Source organism: Aethalodelphis obliquidens, unplaced genomic scaffold, assembly GCF_003676395.1.
Source record: "Aethalodelphis obliquidens isolate GAN/ISIS:26980383/991018 unplaced genomic scaffold, ASM367639v1 scaffold19, whole genome shotgun sequence".
In the NCBI taxonomy this organism is placed as follows: domain Eukaryota; kingdom Metazoa; phylum Chordata; class Mammalia; order Artiodactyla; family Delphinidae; genus Aethalodelphis; species Aethalodelphis obliquidens.
Genome location: NW_020837963.1, coordinates 2,570,058 through 2,596,907, shown reverse-complemented (window position 1 = coordinate 2,596,907; position 26,850 = coordinate 2,570,058). Strand labels below are relative to the sequence as shown.

The following is a 26,850-nucleotide window of genomic DNA, read 5'->3' as shown; positions in this document are numbered from 1 at the left end:
CTGATCTCCTCTCGGTTCCCCCTCCACCCCCCACCACTGTTATAAGATATAAAGTCTAGGCACAGAAACATTCTTCTTTTTATCTCTCCCCAACCCAAGACTTAGGACAGTGCCGTACTCTGAGTTGTCTACTTGATAAAAGTATTGGTTCAGTGAGTAACACGTGAAATCCTAATAGCACTCACTTTTTTTTTTTTTCTTTTTTTGGAAAGGTAGACTTCTAGCTGCATATTACCATCCACAACATATTTATAGTGAGACAAATATTTCAGCATAAAATTATTGTCACAAAGGCTATTATTTAGTTTCTTAGTATAAAAGGGCAGGCACTCTCACAGGCCCGTGTATATCAAATAAAAAAGTGGCCTAGGAATAGGAGAGTACACAGATAACATTAAGAATTGGCAACTCAATTCAGAGAGAGGAAACAGAAGAACTGTGCACAGCAAGATGAAGAAGTATTAAATTATAGCCTTTTAGTGAGATCGTCTGATTCAGCTCTCTGTTTTTATTGATGAGAAAAAATGAGGACCTGGAAAGCAAAATGAATTCATCTGAGGTCACAGAACTTATTTGTGTCTGGGCTGGGACTAGAGACGCTCGGTCTGGTCCTAAGAGATTACCTCCTAGACATCTTCTACGTATCCATCCTAATTTAAACAAAACTATCTTTTTTTATCCATATTTAAACAAATGCTACTCTTCACCCCTGTCTTAAAAGGTTGTTAAAAGCATACGTTACTGTTTCCTGAGGACTGGGGATTGAGGGCACAGGAATGTTAGCAGTGATAAGTCGACTTATCGTGTGTTGATGCTCATTAGTCATTTTTCAAAAGTCAGTGTTGCGAAACTCCCATCAGATTTCTGCTCTCGTTGTATGTGGCTCTCTCTTCTTTGACCAAATTCCATTCCTTTGCTTAGAGCCAGAAAGTCTGAAAAAATTTGTTTCAGACTAAATGCTCCTGAGGGCACTAAAGTAATTGATACTCGTAAGGATAATACTGAGTGATTCAGGTCACAGAAGAGTGTGAAATTTGTTTTAGAGTGACTTACTTGAATGACAGTTAACAGTCTAGTTTTACTGCACCAAGGGTTAAGATTTAGTGATTTGGAACATTTCCTTTTTTTTTTTTTTAAATAAATTTATTTATTTAGGCTGTGTTGGGTCTTCGTTGTTGTGCATGAGCTTTCTGTACTTGCGGCGAGTGGGGGCTACTCTTCGTTGCGGCGCATGGGCTTCTCACTGCGGTGGCTTCTCTCGTTGCGGAGCACGGGCTCTAGGCATGTGGGCTTCAGTAGTTGTGGCTCATGGGCTCTAGAGCGCAGCCTCAGTAGTTGTGGCACGCTGGCTTAGTTTCTCCGCGGCATGTGGGATCTTCCCGGACCAGGGATCGAACTTGTATCTCCTGCATTGGCAGGCGGATTCTTTTTTTTTTCTTTACTTTTTTTGTGGTATGCGGGTCTCTCACTGTTGTGGCCTCTCCCATTGCGGAGCACAGGCTCTGGACGCGCAGGCTCAGCGGCCATGGCTCACGGGCCTAGCCGCTCCGCACCATGTGGGATCTTCCCGGACCGCGGCATGAACCCGTGTCCCCTGAATTGGCAGGCGGACTCTCAACCATTGTGCCACCAGGGAAGTCTGGCTGGCGGATTCTTAACCACTGCACCACCAGGGAAGTCCCTGGAACATTTCCTTTTGAGGAACATTCGATTTCTCCAAGGTGCCAAGTGAATGAGGTGTCAAATGCATGAGACTGAATTTATGCTGAAGGCAACAGACTGAAGGGATGCCTAGAGTTGGTTGTGGTTGTGGAAGTGTATTTGAGTTAAAAAGTCATATATTTAGGAGTTTTAGAGAAAAACTGTTCACGCCTGCTATCTCCCTCACACCAGCTGCTCCTTCCAGTCGCCCTAGTAAGTAAATTACCGTTCTTTATTATTGCTCTGCCATCACTTTTTTCCCTGGTACGTGAAAATCTTTGAAACTGGGTAATTATTGAGAACGTTAGGTTTTTAGACTTTTAGTTCAAATTTGTGTTAATTTTTTACTTGTTTTAAAGATAAACCAAAAAGTCTTCAGCTATATTTTCTTTTTCAATTTTAGATAAGCTCTTGCCTGGTGATGACGGACCCCTTCGGTTACACCTGATACATTATTGTGAAGCATGTACAGCACCCAAAATGCCAGAGTTCATTCTGTATGCTTTTCACAATGCCTACCAGAAACTCCCATGGAGGGACCTGCATCCTGACCAGATGCTCATGGAGGCCTTCTTCAAGGTAAACCCTTCACTCTCTATGTCACAGCCTGGCTTCTTGGGAGCAACCTGTTCACTGTGGGTTTTAGGCCCAGTTGCAGTGGGTGACAATGTGGACCCTGCCCGAATTCTGTATCGCCCAGACAGTGCTTGTGTAAAGCAGCATCCTATGGACATCGTTTCACTGTGTTAGTAGATGACTGGACAGCATTTACAGAAAACCCAGAGAAAGATTTTTGTCTGTAATATGACAGTCGTCCCCTAGTCTTCGGTGATATTGGCATGTGAATACATAGTTTAATCACTTTGTCACACTCAATCTTGGCGTTTCTGTGAATGCATGTTTTTCTAGGATAGTATCATTAAAACTGCTTCTTGTTAAATGTTCTATTAAAGTAGAATGTAAATCGGTACTCAAACCATTAGTTTCTTTAAGCAGTTATGTAAGGGGATATTAGGTTGTAGGAGACAGAAGTACATTGTAACAACCAGTAATGCATCATAATCATATAAAAGACCTGAAATGGCCTGGAAAAAGTCCCACTAAGTGTGCGGGAGTTCTTGCAGTAGAAGCAATAGTCAGAAAACGGGTACAGTAGTGTCACTTGCATACCAGTCAGGCATTTCTGTTGTTCTTAAGTTTTTGTTTTAAAAAACCCTTTAATCTTGTCTTAGCTTTTTATGATCATTTCAGTTTATTTGTTCATAGTCACCAGTTCATTTGTGTTTACTCATAACCTAATTCACATTTATTATTGAGATACGTTAAGCGCTTTTTTTTAAAAAAAAAAATTATTATTTATTTGTTTATTTTTGGCTGCATTGGGTCTTCGTTGCTGTGTGTGGGCTTTCTCCAGTTGATGCAAGCGGGGGCTACTCTTCATTGTGGTGCACGGGCTTCTCATTGCAGTGGCTTCTCTTGTTGCAGAGCACGGGCTCTAGGAACATGGGCTTCAGTAGTTGTGGCATGTGGGCTCTAGAGCACAGGCTCAGTAGTTGTGGTGCATGGGCTTAGTTGCTCTGCGGCATGTGGGATCTTCCCGGACCAGGGCTCAAACCCGTGTCCCCTGCATTGGCAGGCGGATTCCCAACCACTGAGCCACCAGGGAAGTCCCTAAGTGCTTTAATTACTGCAGATCCATAGTTATTTATGACAATTAGTAAAATGTACTGCAGTCTTTTAGTGCTGTAAGTGGAGACCCCACCCACTGCTGCTCTTGTCAGCCACTCCTCTGTAGCTGAGCTCTAAGGAAAGCTGAGGACAGTCATCTTAGTGAAATACAAAGTTAAGAATGATTTTATAGCTAGGTTTAGACTATGAGACAGGCACAAAGTAGGTATTCATCATCATTATGAATATGGAATTGAACCTTTGTTTAACGAGCTGTAAGAGAGTGTTTAAGTAAGAGCACAGCTTTAGCTATATGACAGATTAAATAGAATGGTCTATAAAGGGATGCTATAGACTTTGTATTTCTAGGAGTTTTAGTCTAATGATAGATGACTTTGCCCGGCCCAGAAGCTGGGAACCTTTCTGTTGCATGAGTCTTGCTGGCATAGTAAAGTATGTTTGTGAGGGGGTTGAGGGTGAAGATAGAGAACAAATTATAAAGGAGGATGAAGAATCATTTTCTAAAAGGGAAAATGAGCAAATAGCATGATATAATGATGGTACTAATTGGAAGACATGAATCATCAAATTCCACTGATTGCGATTTTATAAATGGAGTTGAGCTTTTTAATCTTCTTTTTAAAGGAAAAATTTATAGCTAGCCGTGTTTTATTTTAAACAGACTTGAAATAGGCTTATAAGAGATAACTTTGATATTGATTATATACTTTAAAATACATTTGCCCCCCATCCCCGCTATATTTTAAATGGGATAATTAAACATTATGTAGTCATCAAAAATTATAAAGACTAATGATATGGGGATATATTTATAACACAACATTATACAAAAAAGGCCATATAAAAATTATATGTGCTAATATAGTAGGTCTCAAAGTATGGTCCTAGGGCCAGCAACATCAGTACCACCTGGGAACTTGTTAGGAAGACAAATTCCTGTTCCTACTCCAGATGCAGGGCATTAAAAATTCTATGGGTACCCCCCCAACCGCCATCCCACGCAAGTCCTCCAGGTGGTTCTGATGCACGCTCGGCTTTGGGAACCAGTGACTAGTAGATATATCACCTTTGTCTTGCCCAGCACATCTGAGGACTGTGGTAGGCTCCCCTGAGCACCAGTGACTTACTGTGGCAGGGATTTGCCACCCTGGCTGGAGCTAGGGAAGATCATTCCTTTCCTGTTAAGAATTAGTGGAATAGGGACTTCCCTGGTGGTGCAGTGGTTAAGAATCGCCTGCCAATGCACAGGACACAGGTTGGATCCCTGGTCTGGGAAGATCCCACATGCTGCGGAGCAGCTAAGCCCATGCTCCACAACTACCGAGCCAGTGTTCTAGAGCCCGCGAGCCACAGCTACTGAGCCTGCGTGCCACAACTACTGAAGCCTGTGCGCCTAGAGCCCGTGCTCTGCAACAAGAGAAGACACCGCAATGAAAAGCCCATGCACGGTGACGAAGAGTAGCCCCCACTCACCGCAACTAGAGAAAGCCCGCACGGAGCCACAAAGACCCAACGCAGCCAAAAATCAAAATCAAAAAAAAAAAAAAAAAGAATTAGTGGAATAAATAATGAACTCCAAAAAAGCTGAAAGGTGTGCCATACATTGAACATGGAAGGAAAAATATTATAATCTAAATTTCTGAGGGCAGAAGGGTTATGAATGATTTTTATAATCTGGGAAAAAAGTATAATTTAAAAGATATATAATTTAGAAAACATTGGTTTCTATACATTTTTAGGATATATAGCTAAAAACATTGTTTCCTTTTAGGTGGAACGAGGAAGCCCCAAGAGCTGCTTCTTGTTTTTGGGGTCTGTCCTCTGTGAAGTCAACTGGGTCAGTGTGCTCTCTGATGCCTGGAATCCCAGTCCCCACCCAGAGACCCGGAGCATGATTGTCTGCCTCCTTTTCATGATGATTTTATTGGCAAAGGAAGATCAACTGGTGGATCAAACAGTAAGTTTGGAGAGCCTGTGATAAAGACTTGGCAGGGCTCTCTAGATCCTCACTCTGTATGAAGTTGTGGTTTTTAAGTTGTTTCCCTCGTGCCTCTTTCAGTGTGAATATATGCATGGCATACGGGATGTGCCTTCAACTAGGTGTCTGATTTTCTTTTTTTTTGCGGTACGCGGGCCTCTCACTGTTGTGGCCTCTCCCGTTGCGGAGCACAGGCTCCAGACACGCGGGCTCAGAGGCCATGGCTTACGGGCCCAGCCGCTCCACGGCATGTGGGATCTTCCTGGACCGGGGCACGAACCCGTGTCCCCTGCATCGGCAGGCGGACTCTCAACCACTGTGCCACCAGGGAAGCCCGGTGTCTGATTTTCTTATATAGTTCATAGTCTAAGGGAACCACACCAAATATAAAAATCAATTTCAATTTACATCTCCTTAATTGCTTGTTCTACCACCAGATCATAGAGTTCCTTTGAAAATTGGGTTCTGAATACTTATAAATCTTAATGTGTTTTGCCAAAACTTTGGTTATTACTTTCACGAGTACTCCTAACTTGAGAGATGCATATTTCTGGAAAAAATGGGAGCTCTGGAACTAAAGGAATGTGTGTTTCATTTTTAGGATTCTCCTCTACTTACTCTCCTTGGACAGACAAGCTCACTCTCGTGGCATCTTGTGGATGTTGTGTCATATCAGAGTGTGCTAGGTTATTTCAGCAGCCATTACCAGCCATCCATCATCCTGGCAAAGGAATCTTCTGCTGAGTTAATTGTGAAGCTCCTAAAAGTGTCTGCAGGTCTTTCCGTTCCTACTGACAGCCAGAAACATCTTGTGAGTTAAGTGGGTCCTTTAGAAGGCAGAGTGTTCTTTAGGGCTGGTAGTAGTATAAGTGCTACTGAGGACTGTCTCGAATCCTGCGAATGGCTCAATAGAAAAAGTTGGAGGATGTATATCATTTTGGCCTCTTGGGTCTTTCAGTTTCGTTTATTTCTTCTGGTAAGCCTTTACCTACTAGCAGTGTCACATGCTAACGAGGTGAAAAGGATTGAGGGCCGACAGTGAGCTGTGGGTTTACTGATTTGAATGTCATTGGCAGCAGAATGGCAGCAAGTTATGAGCATGAGTTTGAGGTCTGACAAACTCAAATCCCCAACTCACTGCCATTCTGACCTTGGTTTTCTCACCTGAATTGGAAATAATAATACCTTGCCTTCAAAGTGTTGTGAGGATTAGATCAGAAAATGAACATAAAAGTTTTTGGAAAAGTTCCTGGCAAGTACTTAGTGTGTAGTTAATGTTGTTATTAATGTAGTAAAAACTACTACTGGGATTTGGGAGAACATGGGTTCTGGTCTAAGTATTACCAAAGATTTTTATTTCCCCAACACAGGGTCTGTCCTCATATGACTCACTGCTCTGTCCTCTCCCAGTGCAGTGCTGTGCTCCCAGGGAATATCCAGTTAACACTGCATGCATGGATTCATTTGAATGATCTTTTTTTATTGTCAGGATGCAGTTCCAAAATGCCGAGCCTTCACTCACCAGATGGTACAATTCCTCAGCTCCCTGGAACAAAATGGAAAAATCACGTTAGCAGTCCTTGAACAGGAAATGTGTAAGCTCTTGGATGATATCATTGTTTTTAAACCACCTGGTAAGTGACTATGGTGGAGTCATGTATTCACTCAGTAAATGAATTCTTGCTGTGTGTAAGGCATCTTGAGATCAGGAAGATGGTCGGGACACTGTCATTCCTGTTTGCAGAGAAGCAGTGGTCAGAGAGATGACTGGACCATAGGGACACTTGTCATCTCAGCACTGGCCAGGGTGGGGTGGCATGAATGGTAAGAACTTGAGGAGGCATAGACACTGTCAGTTGCTGGTGAGAGGTTAACTGGACTGAGGGCTAAGTTAGGTGACTAGATATAGTGATTAGGAGATAACCAGAGACCATCCATCGAGCAGCATTCCTGGATGTTTTGGCTCCTAACTGGGAGGGCACTTCAGAATCACCTGTAGGCTTGTAAAGAAACTTCATATGAGAACCTGTGCTCCTAGCAGTTTGGTGGACTGGACATCCTGATTGCCTCTCCTGCCGAAAACAACTAAGGATGCTGGATAAAATGTTTTTAAGAAACCAAAAATTAAACGTATTGACAAGGTGGCAGAAAATCTCAGAAGTCAGAAACTAAGTAAAAGGAGGAACCCATAAAAGTAGATGGAGTACTGAGGCTGGCTTTTACCTTGAAGGCTTTTGCTGACACTCCTTAGATTAGGGGAGATGATAAAGCCCAGGGCCTGCCTAAGATGGTAGCCTGAAAGGACCTCCTGTGCATTACCACACAGGATGGCATACTCAGGGTAAGGATGAGTTAGAAATGAACCTGCCCTGAGAAAGGAAGACAACAATCCTTAGATTCATTAAACCCAGCAAATCCCAAGCAGGGTAGATAGAAAGAAATTCACCCCTGTACACACTGTAGTGAAAGTGCAGATGCACCGGGGTCAAAGGAACAACATTCAACATTTACAAGGACAGCCGGCTTCTCATTGGCAACAGAGGAAGCTGTAAGATAGTGGAATGACACCTTCAATGTGCTGTGAGGAGATGACTTGTAACCTGGGATTGCAAACTAAGAAGAACCATCTTTCAAAGATGAGGGTGAAATAAAGATGTTTTCCTTGAAACCTGAGCGTGTTTGTCCCAGTGGACATCACTAAAGGAAGTACTAAATAAAGCATGTTCTTTAGGTAGAAGAAGAGTGATCACAAGTGAAAGGCTTGAATTGCAAGAAGGAAAAGTAAGCAGAGAAAGTAGTGAAATGTGGGTAAATATAAACAAAAACTGCCTGTATAAAACTACAGTAATCATCATTTAGGGGTTTAAAAAGCAAAAGCTAACATTAAATTATATGACCACAAATATATGTAAGTTAAGAAGGAGGTTGAGTTAAAAGCATTCTAAGGTTTTAATATTGTTTGAGGGGGGTCAAGAGATTGATTAAATTTATGTCTTCATAGAATATGAATGGTAAAAATTCTAAGCAATTCACCAAAAGAATAGAAATAAAATATGTAAGTTCTAAGTTAGTAGAAGGAGATAAGGATTGTCCAGGACTTCCCTGGTGGCACAGTGGTTAAGAATCCATCTGCCAATGCAGGGGACACGGGTTTGATCCTTGGTCCAGGAAGATCCCACATGCCACGGAGCAGCTAAGCCCATGTGCCACAACTAGTGAGCCTCTGCTCTAGAGCCTGTGAGCCACAACTACTGAGCCCACGTGCCACAACTACTGAAGCCTGCGCGCCTAGAGCCCATGCTCTGCAGCAAGAGAGGCCACCACAATGAGAAGCCCATGCACCGCAATGAAGAGTAGCCCCCGCTCTCCGCAACTAGAGGAAGCCCGCACACAGCAATGAGGACCCATTGCAGCCAAAAAATAAATTAATTAATTAAATTTAAAAAAAAAAGGATTGGCCAAATTTTGTTCAATCCAAAGAAGGCAAGAAACATGGAGAAGGTAAGAAAAATAGCCAAAATAAAAAGATAAAATTTAAATATATCGGTAAATGTAAATGGACTGATGCTCAGGTTAAAAGATGAAGATTGTCAGACTGGATTAATAATCAACAACATCCAGTTTTTTATGTATTTATTTTTTAAAATTTTATTTTAGTTGTGGCACACGGGCTTAGTTGCTCCGTGGCCTGTGGGATCCTCCCGGTCCAGGGCTCGAACCTGTGTCCCCTGCACTGGCAGGTGGTGTCCCAACCACTGCACCACAAGGGAAGCCCCAACATCCAGTTTTAAGCTGTTTATAAGAAGTATATCTAAAGCATAGGATATAGAAAGCTTTCTACAAGGCAGTCACATTAGATATTAAAATAGAAAGCTGGTACAGCTATATCAGTATGAGACAGATAGGACTGTAAGGCAGAAAGCATTACCAAGCCAGACAATCTCTTGTGTGTGTTCCTGCCCTGAAGTTGCATGAAAAACACATATATACATAAAAAACACATATTACTTACATAAATAAGAAAAAAGCATTATTAAAAATGAAGAGAGTCGTTGGAAATTGATACAAGGTTCAATTCACCAGGAAGAAAATGCATAAGGTGAAAATTGACAGAACTAGGAAGAGAAATGTCAAATTTGCTCACAGTGAGGGATTTTGACCCATGTCTCACAGTAACTGATGGATCAGGTAGACAGAAAATCAGTAAGACTATAGGATGTCTGAATAGCACAGCTGGATGTAATGAGTATGTAGAGAATAATATACCCTGTTAAGTCCAGAATGTACACCATATCAGTCTCACATTGAACAGTTAAGAAACTTGACCCATTACTAGGGTTAAAGCACATCTCAATCAATCCCAGAGGACTGGTATCAGATAGACCACACATTCTAACCACAGTGCAATGAACTTAAAAATCAGTAACAAAATATAACCAGGAGGGAAAAAACTATACATTGGAAATTAAGAAGCAAATTTTTAAATAACTGATGACCAAAGGAACAATAACAACAGAAATTTAAAATATTTAGAACTGTATTAATAAAATAGAGCATCAAAACTTGTGGGATTCAGCTAAAGTGAAACTTAATTTCATGGCCTTAAATGTTTATATTAAAATTTCTAAAAGCTGAAAATTAATTAGATAAACACTGAGCTTAAGAAATTATAAAAAGAACCACAAAATATAACCAAAATCTGCTTAGAAAGAAAGAGATAATAAAGAGAAGATAAATAGGAGGAGACTAAGGGTGAACAATGAAACTGGTAAATGTATAGGAAAATCTAAATGAAATCTGACTCTATAAAACAGTAATAGTAATGTGTTGTTGGGTTATGGTAACAGTAGGGAAGGTAATAGGAAATTAGCATTGTCTGGGAACCAGTTAACATCAGACTTTGAAAAATCAAGAATGCATGTTGTAATTTGTAAGATAACCACTATGAAAATGTTAAAAGAATATTGAAGAGAGAAAAAGGAATGTAGAATTGGAGGGAGAAATTGGAAGCATATAGTAAGATAGTAGATTTAGACCCACTCACATCAGTAATTACATTAACTATGAAAGACTAAGATTGTCACACTGGATAAAATAAGGAAGAAAAAGACAATCCAGTAAAAAAAATGAACAAGACCCTTAAATTGACATTCTACAAAAGAGAATATTCAAATAACCAATAAACATATGAAAACATGCTAAACCTTGTTAATATTTAGGGAAATGCAAATTAAGAACTTGATGGCATACTCTATCACATCCACCAGAATAGCTAAAATTAAAAAGTTTTCAGTACCAGATGTTGGTGAGGATGTGGATCAGTGTTAACTCTCATATCCTGCTGATCACAGAGTAAATTGGTACAACCATTTTTAAATGTTTGACATCATCTACTAGTTTGCATATCCCTCGGCTTGGGATATGCAAACTAGTTAAAAAAAAGAAAGAAGAATTAGCAGGCAATACTGGAGAAATTGATTTAGAGTTGGTCATATGTACTGGGCCATGAAGATTGAATAATAGCCAGGCAAAGGAGTGAAGGGCGTTCTAGAAAGATCTTAATCAGAAGAGTGATGGGATCAGTTCTGGTTTTTAAGAACAGCATTTGTTGGCTGTGTTGATGATGAATGGGAAGGGGAGAGGCTGCGCTCTATTAGGAGGCTTATTGCAATCATTTTTTGTTCCCATGAATCATAACTAAAAGATAGATTAAAATCACTATTCACAGATGCAAACTGTTATATATAGAATGGATAAACAACAAGGTCCTACTCTATAGTACAGGGAACTAAATTCAATATCCCGTGGCAAACCATAATGGAAAAGAATATGAAAAAAAGTATATATATATATGTATATATGTATAACTGAGTTACTTTGCTGTATAGCAGTAATTAACACAACATTGTAAATCAACTGTACTTCAATAACAAAATAAAATTTTTTTAAAAATCAGAAAAAAAATTTATTCACCTGGAATTCAGAGATAAGGCCTTTATTACCAAGAATATTTATACATAAAAAAGTAGATTCACACACATATAGTGCTTTAAAAATTCCTTGCTTGATAATCAGTATATCTTATGATAACATTAAGTTAGGGTTTATTGTACACTGTGCAAGTGGGTGAATTTGGTTTGATGGGTGTGATAAGACCTCCCCACTCGCGTTGACATAAATACCAAAGCCTTGAGGTGAGAAAGCCACAATTCTATTCCCTTAAAACAATGAACCCAACTCAAGGAGAATTAGAAATAGTTGGCAAAAATTATGCCTGATGAAGGGAATTCCCTGGCTGTCCAGTGGCTAAGGCCCTGCAGTTTGACTGCCGAGGGCCGCGGGTTCAATCCCTGGTCGGGAAACTAAAATCCCGCAAGCTGCACGGCACAGCCAGAAAAGAAAAAACAAATAAAAATAAAGTGTACAATTCAAAAATTATGCCTGATGAATAGTTACCTCAACACACCCTCAGTGAAAAATATTTTCTGTTCTTGGATGTGAAGAAGGAATCTACCTCAGTCACTTATTTGCAGTTCTCTTTTAAAATGAATTTGCTCTTTTTCTTGTGTTGTATTCTTTTTTTCACCTTTTAATATTTTGGAAAGACCCAGTCTGTCCATTTTTCTTATTTAAAAAACAAAGAAATAAAAGAGCTGCTGTTAGGAGTCTGTAAAAAGGTTTTTCCTTTCCTTACTTTTATATTTAGTTTTAAATAATAACCTTCATTGTGTGTAAATCATTCTAGAATTATTTACAACTTTGGCATTGGTAGGGGTGGAGGTACTGTTTCTAATTAGTTTACCAAATGACTCCTGAGATCTATGTATTTTGTCTATTTATTAAAGTATCACTTGGTCACACGCTGTAACCAGGGATCTCGCAGTAGTTCCTGCTTTGCTCTTACAAAGTATGTATGTGCCACATCCTATCCTTAAAAGCTAAACACAGAAGGATTTTCCTTCTGGCCCCTGGAGAGCAGCTAGTTTGAAGCACCATTGTTCCCTTTATCACATTCACATCGTCATACCAGCAGCCTTTTGCAAACGTGTTGGCTTTGTTCCCCTTCAGATCTGGACAGCCAGACCCGCCACATGGCCCTCAGCAGCCTCTTTATGGAAGTCCTAATGATGATGAACAATGCGACTATCCCAACAGCAGAGTTCCTCCGAGGCAGTATCCAGACCTGGATTGGGCAGAAAGTGCATGGGCTGGTGGTTCTGCCCCTGTTAACAGCCGCCTGCCAGAGCCTGGCTTCCGTCCGCCACATGGCCGAGACGACGGAAGCCTGCATCACTGCTTACTTCAAAGAGGGTAAGAGGACCGTCATGTCAGGCTCTCAGTAGACCCATCTTTTCCAAGGAAGATTAAAGCTTTGTCTGAAGGAGATACCTTTCAAGACCCTTCCTGTTGAGGGATTGTACTGTTCTAATATCTCTGTAAATGTTGTTGATGTTTCAGAATATAGTTTGTTTTCTTCATAAAGATGTGCAGTTAGCATGAGAAATTTTGGCCCATGTTGGTACCATCATGTTTCAAGGGAGGGAACCTCTAATTCATTTTATGTGGGTTTTGGAGTGTCAGACCAATCCTTTTATGGTAGGCAAATTGTGTATGTCATAGGCCTAGTCATAGTCCTAAAAACAAATGCTATATACCAGAATCTTTATAATAATGATCCACTGTATTAATTTTCTCTATTTTGTCACTTGTTAAAGTTTTTCATATGTCCTCTTATTGCATTTTGTCATGTGTTTTAAACTATTATGGAGTTCTCTTCCCACCTCCCCTCCTGCCCCCCACTCCCGCTTTGTCTTCTTATTTCCTACCTCTAAACTCTCAGATTCTGGAAACAGCCTGATCTGGTTAAAAAGAATTGCTCAGAGCAGTACTTCTCGACTCTGTTACCCAGATATACATCATCGTGCACACAATAGGGGAGAACGAAGGGTACTGGAGTGAGAATGCTAGGAAGTGCCTGCAACCTGCCCATGCCCTTTCTTGACAACACGTGAATAATCCATGTTCCCATGTCCCCCTGTGGAAGGTGCTATGTGTGTCACCATGTCACCCTGCTCCCATTCCCCCCAAAGAATTGAGAAGCATTAGGATAACACTCTTGCTCCAAATTTATTTACTGTTTGTTGCTAAAATCAAATTTTTTTTTCAATTTGTGAAACATTTTCAAGAATTTCTGTCAAGATACGAGTCAAACTAAACTTTGATAATTAAAAAATGCTTATGAAGGATAGAGTAATAATAATACCCCTCGGAAAAGCATAAGTATTCATAACATACTTAAAAATGGTATTAGGTAAAGTTAAAACTCTTAGATAACTGGGAGAGGCAGTGTCTACATGAGATTTTAATGATCATAATATGGTGAAAGAGGTGATTTATGAAAATGCAGCCATGATACCTGACTTCATGATACCCTCTGCACTGGCAGCCAGGACAAAGGCATTTAGAGTGAGGGCTTCCAGTCCAAGACATGAGGCATTGTCAGGCCCTCCAGGGTCAATGTGAGTGGTGTTTTCTCGACCTGAAGCTTTTAAAGTGAAAAGGTTCATTAGAGTAGTTAAATAGTTTGATTCTTGCTCTTACCTTTCTCTACCTCTTGGTGTTCTTTTCTTAGGCTCCCTCAATCAGAATTTAGGTTGGGGCCCCATTCTGGTGTCTCTTCAAGTTCCTGAGCTCACCATTGAAGAGTTTCTGCAGGAGTGCCTGTCCCTCGGCAGCTACTTGACTCTCTATGTCTACTTGCTTCAGTGTCTAAATAGTGAGCAGACGCTAAGGAACGAAATGAAAGTGCTGCTTCTCTTAAGCCAGTGGTTGGAACAGGTGTATCCAAGGTATATTGGCCCTCCGGTTGCCTACAGCCGACCGACCCATGGGATTGGGATAGCTTGAATTTGGGTTTAAGTTAATGTCCACTTAAGTGCACAGACCCGAGTGATACATAAGAAACAAACAAGGCTATGAGGTACAGTGACACCTATTTTAGAAAGATTTTCCTTGCATGGGCCGATTTTCTGAGCAGGCGTTTTATTTCCTAAGACAGGTATTTTGAAGCACCACCTTTAGCTTCCATATCCGTTAAGTAGGGGCAACAACGTTTAGCTCACTTGATTAAGTGAAAGGACGTCGAGCTCATATATGCTGTCTGGCATGTAGAAGGGGCAATAAATGTCAGCTGTTCCTTTATTGTCCAAATACTTTATTAACAGCATTACCTGTCAGCCTAAGCTTTTAAAGTACTAAATGTCCCTTACACTTAAAACTCATGTGTGGACTTTCAGTTAAATGAGAGTGGAAAGAATCTACTCTGAATTTGGTTTTCCTCCCCCCTCTCCGCCCCCAGCTCTATGCAGGAAGAAGCAAAGCTGTTTTTGTGGTGGCACCAAGTCCTGCAGCTGTCCCTGGTTCAGACCGAGCAGAATGACCCGGTCTTGACGGAGTCTGTCATTCGAATTCTGCTCATGCTTCAGGCCCGTCAGAGCCTGCTGGCTGAGGAGAGGCTCAGTTCAGGGATTCTCAGGGCAATTGGGCTGGGCCGGAAGTCGCCCTTGTCTAACAGGTGAGGAAGCACCTGCTCTTGCTTTTCTAAACGGGCCACAGACACCTGCACATACCTAGGGGGTGTGATACTTGGTAGATTTTCTATTTAGGAGCTGAGCTAGGGTCCTCCCAGTGATTAAGAAGAAAACAATCAGAGCCTGATTACATCTTTACATTTTAAAAAGGGTGTTTATTTTTTCCATTTTAAAACAACTTTTATGTTCAAAGAATTTTTTTAGCAGTGTCTCATTGTATTTTGACTTGGTAACCTGACCACACTACACATTGCTTTTTGTCTTTGAGCCAGTGACGGTGTGCAAGGTTAGGTTAAAATACCCCGGTCAGCTGCTTCACTGCCAGCACTTTGTCAGGGAAACCCAGGTCCCATGAGGGGCTCGGTCTAGCAGTAGAAGTTAACTGATTAGAGGGATAAGTAATGAGAAATACATTCAGGTTTTTGTCGCTAAAAATTCCAAGGTGTGAGAGAATTTGCTACTAGCCCCAGTTTATCTCCTAAGACTATTTGCATCACGGTTTTCTTTGAAAGGCCTTATCTGGTTTGAAAGGCATTCTTGCTGCTCTGACGGCAGCATTCTTATGGCATAGCCTGCTGCAGCTTTGGGAGCCACCCAATCCAAACCAGTTAACATCATACGCCTTTGTTTGTGGTAGAATTTAGCAGGACTGTGTGATTTGATTCACTTAAATTGTAAAATACACGTCACATAAAATTATCATGCTAATTAACCCTTTTAAAATATACAATTCAGGGACTTTCCTGGCAGTCCAGTGGTTAAGACTCCATGCTTGCACTGCAGGGGGCGTGGGTTCGTTCCCTAGTCGGGGAACTAAGATCCCGCATGCCGCGCAGTGTGGCCAGAAAAAAAAATGATAAAATGTACAGTTCAGTGGCATTTAGTACATTCACAATGTTGGTGCAACCATCACCACTATTTTGTTCCAGAACATTTTCGTCATCCCAAAAGGAAATAGCTACTAAGCTACTAAGCAGTCACTCCCTATTCCCCTCTTCCCCAAGTCTCTGGCAACCACTGATGGATTCCTGACTTTATGTATGTCCTGTTCTGGGCATCTCATATAAATGGAATCATGTAATACGTGGCCTCTTGTGTCTGGCTTCTTTCACTTCCCATAAAGTTTCAAGGCTCATCCATATTTTAGCATGCACTGGTACTTATTTCCTTCTTATGATTGAATAATATTCCATTGTATGGACACACCACATTTTGTTTTTCCATTCATCAGTTGCTAGACATTTGGGTTGTATCCGCTCTTTGGCTACTGTGAATAGTGCTGCTGTGAAAGTTATTTACAAGTTTTTGTTAGAACACCTGTTTTCGGTTCTTTTGGAATTGTTGGGTCACATGGTTACTCTATATTTAACTTCTTGAGGAGCTGCCAAACTGTTCTCCATTGCACCTGCACCATTTTTAACATTCCCAGCAGCCGTGGCTGAGAGTTCCAGTTATTCTATATCTTTGCCAACACTTTCATTCCTGAGACTGAATTATGTTTTCATTGTTTGGGTGGTGATAATGGAAGGGCAGATAAAGACTCCTTGATCATATTTACAGTTTTCCTGAAGAGGCTAACAGCCACAGTAGGTCTGGAGATGTGTTCATCTTATTTTTTAATAGAAAATATGGTATTTATTCTAAAATGCTTACTTTAATAGTCATTTACTTCTTCTAATCCCTCCCTAACACCTAAGGTTCCGAGTGGCTGCCCGAGGCATGGCTGCCTTTCTTTCAGTTCAGGTTCCCGCCAAGGATCAGATCCGTTTGAAGCCGAGCTCTGAATTACATCTGACCCTGAAAGCTCAGCAGGTCAGTAAAAAGCTTTGTGGTTAAGGGCTAGAAGTTTTCCACGGGAGGAGGGAGGTGGTACCTGTAGTCTTTACACGTGATGACCTGGTGATGATGATCGGCAGCAGCACAGCGTACTGTCTGGTGGGCTCTACTAACTGGAAAATGGTTAACGTGTGTATCTGCCTCGGATTTTCAACCAGTTTTTGTAGGCACTTGCCCAGAGCCCTATTACTACCCTTGTAGAAGTAGCAAGGCCATGGGCAAGCCAATCTGGGATCGAATTTGGTTCTGATGACATGACTGTGTGCTGACCCGTCACAAGCTGGGGCTGGGGACAGGCACAGAAGATGAGACTACAGTTGAGACCGATAGAGGGTAGCTGGGCTTTGACTTGGAGCCCAGGCGGTGGTTCTGTTTTGTGAGTCTGGGGGTTGACCAGTGTTGGCTGACATGGACAAAATGGTAGCTGTGAAAAATAGTTTGTTCTAAAAATATGGAAGGCTACATGGCAGTGGTCCCCCATCCCCATAATTATTTTCACCCATAAACAGGCTGGCCAGGTACAAAGGTTTATAATATAAAACGATGGCTGGCGTTCTTGAGTGCTTACTGCATGCCAGGCACTGTTGTAAGTTTTAACTTACTTGATGTTAACGAGTTAAAATTTTAACTCTTCTAATTCTCATAACAACCCTATACAATACGAACTTTTATTATCCTGGTTTTGTGGATGAGGAAATGGAGACAGAAGGAGACTAAGTAATTTGTCCCAAATCACACAGCCCCTGAGGGCTGGGGCTGGGATTCACTGGGCCTGTCCGGGTCCAGTGTCACGCTGTTGTTGCTCTGCAGTACTGTCTCTGTACACGGTAAATGCTTAGACCCCTCAGCTCTTGTCTTTTGCGGCATTGTCATGTCTGAGCCAGCCATGTACAGTGTGATATCTCGGTATTAAGAGCAAAGATGAAGCGAAAAAATCAGCAGGTTCTTCACAGGCATCTTGGTTTTTACAGTACCCGATACTTGTCACCGGCTGATTAGACAACCACCATTTGCATCCCTAATGTTGTATAAGAGCTGTCACAAGTGGGCAGATGAGTGTCCCAGGGGGCGGTTGTGAAGTCAGTGCCATGCATTTCAGTCTGCGTTTGAGAAGTCTGCTCTCCTGTGCCCGCCAGCACCTGGAGCATAGCTTTGCTTTAGCTGCGGCCAGCAGGTCGCCCAGTCCTTGCCAGCCTTTGCCGGCCTTCCTTTAGACTTAAGTGATGACATACTTGTCATCAGGGTTTTCAGACTGGAAAGAAGTCAACTTTGTATAAAATGATTATTCTTAGGCAAACTGTCAAAGTAGACTGTTCTTTTTAAAAAAGAAAAGGGAGAGAGAGAAAGAGAGAGACATATGGACGCTATGGTTAGTGGGAGTGCCTGTTCCCACTGATTCTTGTTCTTAGATTAACTCCGTTCATACAGCAGTTAGCTTGGTACCAAAATCCCTTCCATTGTTGATTTTCAACCCCAAAACTTCTGTCTTAAACCACTCGGTAATTTATTTCTAAGCTGCCTGTTCATTTACCATCCTCAAAAAATCTTCTCCCTCCTTATATACTGAGCCAAGCAAATTCCATCTTTTAATCTATATCCTCTAGTGCAGTGGTCCCCGTAAATGAGAGAGGCACTTCACAGTTCACACTCAGAATGCTAGGGGTGGGTGAGCTCGTATAGCTGGAAAACAAAACTCCCTACCCGCCAAGAACCGTTGTTCTGATTTTTTGTTTGTTTTCTCTAAATATTGTCTTTTTCTCTTCTCTTCTCCCAGTATAAAGGGAGGAAAAATTAAAATTATGGAAGTAAAGAATGTTTTTCTTTCTTTATTCCCGAAGAGAAGGATGGGAATATGTCAATTCTGTTGGGCGGAAGCCAGAGGAACTTGATCTGTCCGTTGTGTTTGTTGGCTGATAGAACAACCTTATCATTCACCCTCGGCAGCACTTAGCCACTGGTTTCTTCTGAATTTCTAGTTACACGGTTTAGTACGACATTACTTTGTAATCTGAGAACAACCCCAACTGCAAATTAAAGCTGATGCCCGTGGTTTCCGGTTGAGTCTCCAGGAAGAGAGGCAGTAGATGATCTGGCGGGGAGGGCTGCAGTGCTGGCGCTGGGGCAAGGAGGACAAAGCAGGAAGACAGCCTGGCTGCAGCAGTGGCACTCTGCGGGGAGGGGTTGGGAAACAGCACAGGCCAGGAAGAGGGAAGGCTGGATGTGGAAGGCGGCAGACGCCAGAGAAGCTTGGTTTGCCGGCCTCCTTCTAATTGTGGTTGATCAGTGCCTGCCTTTGAGACATCTAGTTCCAGTTCTGTAGGCTTCCCTGGAGGCTCACAGTTGCACCTGATGACTTCGGCAGGTGTGCTGCACCTGCGGGAATCATGTTATATGCATCCATGTGGTTAACCCTCTTGCCTTCCATGTCTTTTAGGCTCTGAATGCTCTTGAATCCTTGACGTCAAGTAAGCAGTACATTGAATACCAGGATCAGATATTGCAAGCCGCACAATTTATAAAGCGTCCTGGCCATTGCCTCCAAGATGGGAAAAGCTTCCTGGCTCTTCTTGTGAACTGTCTCTATCCAGAAGTGCATTATTTGGACAACATACGATAGTAACACTGAGGCTCTTGATAAACCTGTTGCTGTTTATGTTTACATTTAACTTTGCTGTTGCACAAATAACTTTGCTCAATTTCACTGCAGTTTGGCCAATGAATTAGTTGACTGAGATGCAAGTTGGTGGGCACTAGATAATTGTTGTGCATGTGCACATGTGTATGTGTGTGTTTCCTTAGCTCTTAAAATGTTCCAGGGACTTTGTAATTTTTATGTTCATCCAACAAGAGAACTTACGGAGCTCTCCTTGGGTAGAGAGCCACTCTCAGTTGCCGAATATCCAGTCATCTCATGAGACCCCAGGTGGGGTGCTTTCGTATGTCTCCACTTCTGTCTTTTCCTGTTTCATTTAAATGTCAAGACTCCTGTGCCAGATATAACTACTTTGGGAATCGGGTTGAACCCTCACTTTTGAATCCCAATTGTGTTCCTTCAAAGTAAAAAAGCTTTGAAAATTTCTGCATTTCTCAAATGTGGGGAAATATACCAGCTTAAATTGTTATATTTTTCTCTCAGAAGGGAGATAAGAATGCTGAATCAAAGTGAGTCGTTGTGTAAAATGTGACCACTTGATCCTGATTAGAGTGGACAGTAGAGATGGTGACAAGTCCATTTCCATCCAGCCATGTGTCCTCATAGAGAAGGAGCCATTTGTCTACATTGGGGGCGCATGCTGGTGGTCTGTGGGGAGCATGTCGTGCACAGATGTGTTTTGTTTGATCTCCATGGCTGAGAGTGTAGACAGGGCTTCCTCTCTCCAGTGCACTGTAGACGTACATTCCCTTTGGTCATACCCCAGCCCGCTCCTTCATTCACGTCTTATTTGGCCCCTGTAGACATGTAAATTTGCAGCTCTTTCCAGACAGCAAGTTTGATATCTGAAGGTCCTGCTGTTGAGAGACAGAGACAGAGAACTTGACTGTCTGTTTCCTGCTTGCTTTATCACTCCAGATTTAAACTCAAATGAAGCTAGCAAACCTGCTGAAACACTGGTTGGTGGAAACTGGGTCAGGTCAGGAGACTTGACTGAAATTTGGCTTTTTTTTAATCGTCACGTGCCTTCTGTTGTTAACAGTTTGTTCTTTACCAAAGCCTGTCTGCAGTGTTGCCATGTTTTGCTGCCATCTGCTTGCTCTTGTCATGTCCCCCCTACGCCCCGGAATTCGCACCTTGACTTCTGTCATCATATTCATAATTCTGTTGGCTCAAAATTGATTTGTTTGTCCAGCTGGCCTAACGTGTCTTTTGCTTGCAGGCTATCTATAGCCCGAGGCTATTTACATAAAAATGTCTTAGTCACTGAGAGCTTTTAGCAGGGGGATTTGGGGTATAGATTAACTGAGTGATAATCTCTTTCCAAATATCGTTTTGCGGTGCTTCCCCCAACATTTGGAAGTGTGTAGGAGCTGTTCTTTATTTTGAATCTTTTTAGTTGGACAGAACAGTTCTGCCCCACGGAAATGCTCTGGTAAAGATCATCCCTGTTAGCCTTCAAGTTCTGTAGGCCACTAAGTGTCCATCTCCGAGGGATGCATCTCCGAGCTTTCCTTGTTAACACGTTTTAGAAGCTGTGGACAGTTCCATGGCTGATTTGGCAACAAAGATTTTATGACAGGAAATATTCTGTGTGCTGTTTTCTTTGAGGAGGACGTAATTATTGGTATCCTAGAATGAAATTTTTGAGTGACAGTACATACATTTAAAGAAAATTGTGTTTAATCTTAATTTTTGAAGGTTTATATATTTATAATGTATTTGCTCTGTAAAAATTATAAAAAATAAATCAATCTTTGATTGTAGCTGGTAAGAATCCGATTTTTAGGGATATCACACTATCTTGTAAAGTATTTCAGTTGCTAAAGTTGATGCAGATTTTTTTATGCCTGATGTCATCTTTTTTTTTGACACTGTAACTTGATCATCAGAGATGGTTGGTAAAAGTACTTCCTCTCACGCTTAACAGTGGAAGGTTTACTCACCACATAGGTTCCTATGAGAGGCTCTGGGCTAAGAAATTGCTTTAACGACACTAAGATAGTTCAGAAGGTGGCAATGTTGCTGTAGCCTCCTGGGAAAGAATAGACCGGTCTGCCCACTGGCTTTCAGGAATAATGAGCTTTTGTTGGCAAAATAGTCACCTCCAGAGAGCGCAGGGCATGTTTCAGAGACAGTTAGCAGTGCTGCATGTTGATACCTGGGTCAGTAAGACCAAGGCACCTATGTGCTGGAGCTTCGTTGAAGGTGCACTAGTGCAGACTTTCCCCATACGTGGCCAGCAGCGGCTTCCGGTTCAGATGGGGATGCAGAGCAGCTTCCTGGGCTTGATGAAAAGCACCTCTTCTCTTCTCCACTCTTCTTTCTGCAGTTCACACAGGATGGGCCAGAGAGGCACACTCGACCCCCTGATCTCCTGGCTCCCCTTCCTAACTCTGCAGAAAGCTGCAGGCACAGATGCCAGGGAGGGAGGTTCTGCTGATGCGTCTGCCCAGCCTAATGGGGCCAGGGCCCACCCTCCATGTTCCTGAAGCTCCTGGCACGAGTCGCTGGTGGTTTCACGATCAGCCTGTTGGCACAGTCATGTCTGCCTCCTCGAGGTTGCCTGAGTCTCTCAGTTCTTCGAGGGGGGGGAAGCTGGGTCCAGAAAATGAAAACCCCTGAGCAGCCCACCCTCTCTTTAACCAAGTGCCAACCCCCTTCCTCCCAGTCAGTGTATCCACGTTGTGCAAGTGAGAGTGTCCATGCCCTTTCTTCCTTTCGAGTGAAGGTGAGACACAGTTTTCTACTGGATTTTTTAAACTTAATTAATTAATTAATTTTTGGCTGCGTTGGGTCTTCGTTGGCACGCACGGTCTTTCTCTGGTTGTGGCGAATGGGGGCTACTCTTTGTCGCGGTGCGTGGCTTTCTCACTGCGGAGGCTTCTCTTGTTGCGGAGCACGGGCTCAGTAGTTGCGGCACACGGTCTCTAGAGCACAGGCTCAGTAGTTGTGGCTCACGGGCTTAGTTGCTCCGCGGCATGTGGGATCTTCCTGGGCCAGGGCTTGAACCTGTGTCCCCTGCATTGGCAGGTGGATTCTTAACCATTGCGCCACCAGGGAAGTCCCTCTATTGGATTTTTAAACCTGAAATGAATAATTTCTGGAGCACGAAGCAGATGTTAAAGAATCATGACTTTTGAAGTCAGTAGAGGCATTAAAGCTCATCTGGTTCCATCTCCCACTCAGCAGGGATCCCAGCCCTGATCCTCCAGCCTCTCCTCTGCCCTTTCCTGTGGCCACTAGTTCCGCTCCTCATGGACAAGCCCAAGTGGCCATTGGTGAGCTTGGTTGTAGATCTGCTTTATACTGGGCTAAAACTGGCCTCCTGGTAACGCTGGCCATAGTTCTGCTGGAGCTGTTCTCCTGCCCCCTCCTGACAGACCTTCAGACCTTTGGAAATTTTCATACCTCATCACACCTCTGACCCTGCCCGTCCGCCCAGCCCTCAGCCTTTGTCAAACGAAATGCCTAGTGCCTTTAGTTAGTCCTTTGCCACCATGATGTCTGCCAGGGCTGCCCTTTGGGAAAACTGCCCAAATTAGCCCACGTTATTAGAAGAGGGCCATGCCCAGAAACAGTAGGGTCAGGACTTGGGTAGAACAAATGAGGCACCCAGGGCACACATGTAAGGTGGTACTTGCCTGCTGGCTCCGAGAGAGTGTGCCTCCTTAGGTCGTGTGCCCTCAGCCTGGCCTCTGCTTTGGGGGTTGGCCACACTAGTGTGGGTCACACAGCAAAGCTTGCTCCCCTGGGCATGTGGGCAGCATCAGTTCTCAGCAGCTGTGCCCTCTGGTTGGCACATTCAATCAGTGGTGAGTCAAGCTCCAGAGCTCGGTTTATCATCAGTCGCAGGTCTAACAATAAGGCACTTTGCACTTATCCTTCAAAACTGTCTGCTCTGCATTTTGGACCAACTTTACTCCTTATTCTGAGCTAGTAAAATTTTATTTAGAGCTGAAAAATTTTCTGCTTAGTTAACTTTGTCTTATTAAGCAAAGTGGAGAGTACGATGCTGCAAATAAGCATGATGCTTTAAAAAAAAAAAGTTCCCTCCTGTCATCTTCCATTTGCATCTGGGTTGTGCTGGGTAAAGTTCTTGGCATCCAGCCAGGCACTAACACTGACCTTGTCCTGGTCTGTGATGATCCTGGTCTGTGGTGACCCTCTCACATTATAGAGGCATCATGTGTCCTATAGAAGCGGTAGTTGAAGTTTCCTTCAGTCTAGTTAGGTTCCTGATTTCTGATGACAATAACTTGAAAAAAAAACTACTGACCCTATTTTGGGGTAATGAAACCACTAAGGAATGTTGTTCATTATAACTTTATTTTTTAATGTACTGATGTAATATCTCCCAAGCACTGAGGTTTAGGATTTATTTTTCTTTCAATGGCTTAAATCACTCAAGTGGCAGCAAATACATCTTAAATGTGTTCAACTCTTTTTTCCTACCCACATGCCTAGTGTGGCCTTTAAAAACAAGTTATTTTGGTCATTAAATGTGCAATATTCACTTCTTATTCATTGTTGGCATTTTACTTGCTTGTACAAAGGATGAGTTTTTATATAGTGATGAAACACAGGAAGAAAAGAGAATTGGTTAAGTAAAATTCTGCAAATAAACTAGATTCAAATTTAATTTACGTGTGGTAGACACCTCATTTTGGGCAAGTTGGTTGGCAGGTCTTTTCATCCAAAAATCACAAAAAGAAAAATGTGAAATTATAAAGCTTGTAATGGGTAGAATCTATATTCTGTGACATTTCACCACAATCGGTGAGGCCCCTAGTTTCAAAGAGAACTTAAAACTTGGGGGTTTAAGAATTGGCATAGACGGGGACCACCTGGTGACCCCAGAGAGTTCAGGAGAGCCCTGAGGTCTGTAATGTGCTTGTGATCCTAGCAGGAGAAGGTACATGAAGCTGCACTAAGGCTTCCACTGCCTGAGTTCCTGGGTGGGGGCAGGGCGCCTCTGGGAGGGCAGCCAAGCTGCCAGGGAGGTCAGTGCAACCTGAGCTTGGTCACAGTCTGCTCCAGAAGTCACTTCATGTTGGAATGCCAGGGAGTTCTTCCTTAGTGTTCATTTCCATTACATTAAGACACATCTTGAATGGGCCAAAGTATGGTGAGAGGGCCCGCACATTTGATTTGGGATTACGTCAGTTGGGATTTCCCTGGGACAGCGCCCTGTGTGTCTCCCCAACCCTTGCGCCCTTGCCTGGGTTTGGCTTCCTTCTCCAGACAGAATCACAGGATTTTGGAAAGTGGCTTAGAGGCAAGTTGTCCCACCTCCTACTAGTGTAGGAATCGGGTTACCTGTCTCTAGACAGGTGGGCTTCCTTGCTGGGAAACGCCCAAAGAAATGCAGCTCCAAAGTGGTCCATGTCACCACGGGGCAAATGAGAATCCTTCACCTAAGGATAGGGAGCCAAGATCTTCCTCCAAAACCTGCTTCTCTTCTGAAGACAACCCTCTTCCCTCTTGGTCTTCCTTTGCTAGCCTAAACCCTTTTAGGAGACAGACCCACATTCCCCGCCTATTGGTCAGAGGGGCCAACCTGATCTCTCTCCTGGACACCATATTTTAATAATGGCCTAAATTTGTGGCTTGGACCAGACTTACCTTGGACTCTCTCAGCCTGCTCTAGTTGACCTGCTCCCTGACACGTCCTCCTTAACCTTTCTTAAGGCCCCTCTCTGTACCTTCCCTCCCTTCACTTCCTCTTCCTTCCCCCTTCCCCTTCCCCACCCCATCTCTCTGCTCTTCCACCTGAGGTCACAGCCAGCAGCCTCTGGTGGAGGTGTGGAGGTGAGTGTCCCCACAGGGCCTCTCCCGGGGAAATCTTTAGCCCTGTGGCCCCTCTGAGTTCACTGGCATGTGGGAGTTGGGGACAGAGAAGGTCTGGCGGCCCAAACCCTGGAAAACCAGGGAGTTCCAATCCCAAATAATTCTGTATCCTTGTATTGGCAGACCGTGTTTTCTCCCTTTAGCTCATAAACTATGACAAAGAGGAAGGGGCACAGGAGAGGAGGAAAGGCATGTGAGAACCTGGGAAGGAAAAGGAGGCATGCGTGTGGAAGGAGCTGGGACCAGAGCTGTTCTGTCACAAGCACGTGTGACCCTGGCCAGGTCACTTTCCTCCCTGAGACTTTTACCTCATTTTAAAATGAGGATAATTGCAGCCTTGCCTGTCTCCTGGGTTTTTAGTGAGAACTGCCTGGGATCATGGAAGGGAAGGAACTTTGACGATCACAGGGGCCCCCAGAAAATGAGGGGTATTGTTGTGGAGGGCATGGAACTGGACCTAAGTGCCAGGCTGGAGGTGGGACAAAGCTCAGGACCCCAACTCATGGTCTGTAAGGTCCCTGGCCTGAAGGCCCTGTGGCTGGCTGAGCCCTGCCTTCACCTGGCTCTGTCATCCAGGCTGGTGAGGGGGCATATGTATATATGTAAAAACTCAGCCCCACTCAGTGTCATTTCTGTCCCAAGGCAGGCCTACCTTCATCGTATATTATCTCGTGGACGGTTCTCATGCAGCTACATCTCAATTTAAAATTTAGGACATAAGCTCCTTGAGGGCAGGGAAGGTGTGCTAGGCTCTTGGTGGACCTGGGCAGTAGTCGCCCTTCCTCCTGCTGCTTACCTCCAGGAGCAGCCTGGTGGGCGGCTGGGAACAGAGGGAAGCTGCAGGGTGTCAGAAGCCCCTCTCATGTCCGCAGAGCACTCTCCCCTGCACCACACTGCCAAGTCCTGTCTCCAAAACACCAAATCTCCTAGGTCACTTCTCAGGCCCAGGACACTGTGCTGACCGAGCCTGCCGCCTGTGGCTTGGTCCTTGCTTGCCACCGATGGCATCTGGGTGCTCTGAGAGGGGAGAGTTGGGAAGGACTCCCTGGCTCTGAGGTGAGCCCAGGGGGTCTGATGATGGTCAAGTGCAGTCCCCTCACCACCTTCCCCTTCTCCCCCTAGCAGTTGCTTTATCCGGAGGCTGAGCAGGAGGCTGCCTGGGCACTGTGAGCAAATTGGTAGAGGAACTGTGCCTGTCCCTCCTGAACTGTGCCTCCCCACGGTCCATCTCTGTGTCCGAAACCCTGCAGCAGAGAGCAATGCTGCTGCTTCAGCCCGCAGGAAGCCCTATTCCAGACTGCAAACACCGCAGGAAGGACCACCGGGTTGGCAGCCAGCACCCTTACAAGTCAGGCTGACTCGGAGGGAGTCTCCAACCTATCTTGCTTAAAAATCACCTGGAGTCGACTGGACCCTGGTTGGAAACAACAAGCTAAAAAAGGACAGTTGGGGAAATATGAATGTGGGCTGTACGATGATATTATTGAATAATTGTTAATTTTCTCAAATGTGATAATGGCCTTGAGGTTATGCAGGAGAATGGTCTTGTCAGG

At 43.4% G+C, this 26,850-nt stretch overlaps 1 protein-coding gene across 3 annotated transcripts in view; it reads left to right on the top strand.

Moving 5' to 3' along the window:
- The window catches only part of EPG5 (ectopic P-granules 5 autophagy tethering factor), a 127,225-nt gene extending 106,015 nt beyond the window's left edge, over window positions 1–21,210 (top strand). For all 3 annotated transcript variants that reach the window (XM_027118406.1, XM_027118405.1, XM_027118407.1), the window contains 9 exons: window positions 2,105–2,280; window positions 5,162–5,347; window positions 5,970–6,179; window positions 6,858–7,002; window positions 12,437–12,679; window positions 14,001–14,217; window positions 14,727–14,942; window positions 16,656–16,770; window positions 19,229–21,210. In XM_027118406.1, the coding sequence (XP_026974207.1) occupies window positions 2,105–2,280; window positions 5,162–5,347; window positions 5,970–6,179; window positions 6,858–7,002; window positions 12,437–12,679; window positions 14,001–14,217; window positions 14,727–14,942; window positions 16,656–16,770; window positions 19,229–19,411 (1,691 nt within the window). In that variant the 3' untranslated portion in view covers window positions 19,412–21,210. The remainder of the gene's footprint in view (window positions 1–2,104; window positions 2,281–5,161; window positions 5,348–5,969; window positions 6,180–6,857; window positions 7,003–12,436; window positions 12,680–14,000; window positions 14,218–14,726; window positions 14,943–16,655; window positions 16,771–19,228) is intronic.
- The last annotated feature ends 5,640 nt before the right edge of the window (window positions 21,211–26,850 follow it).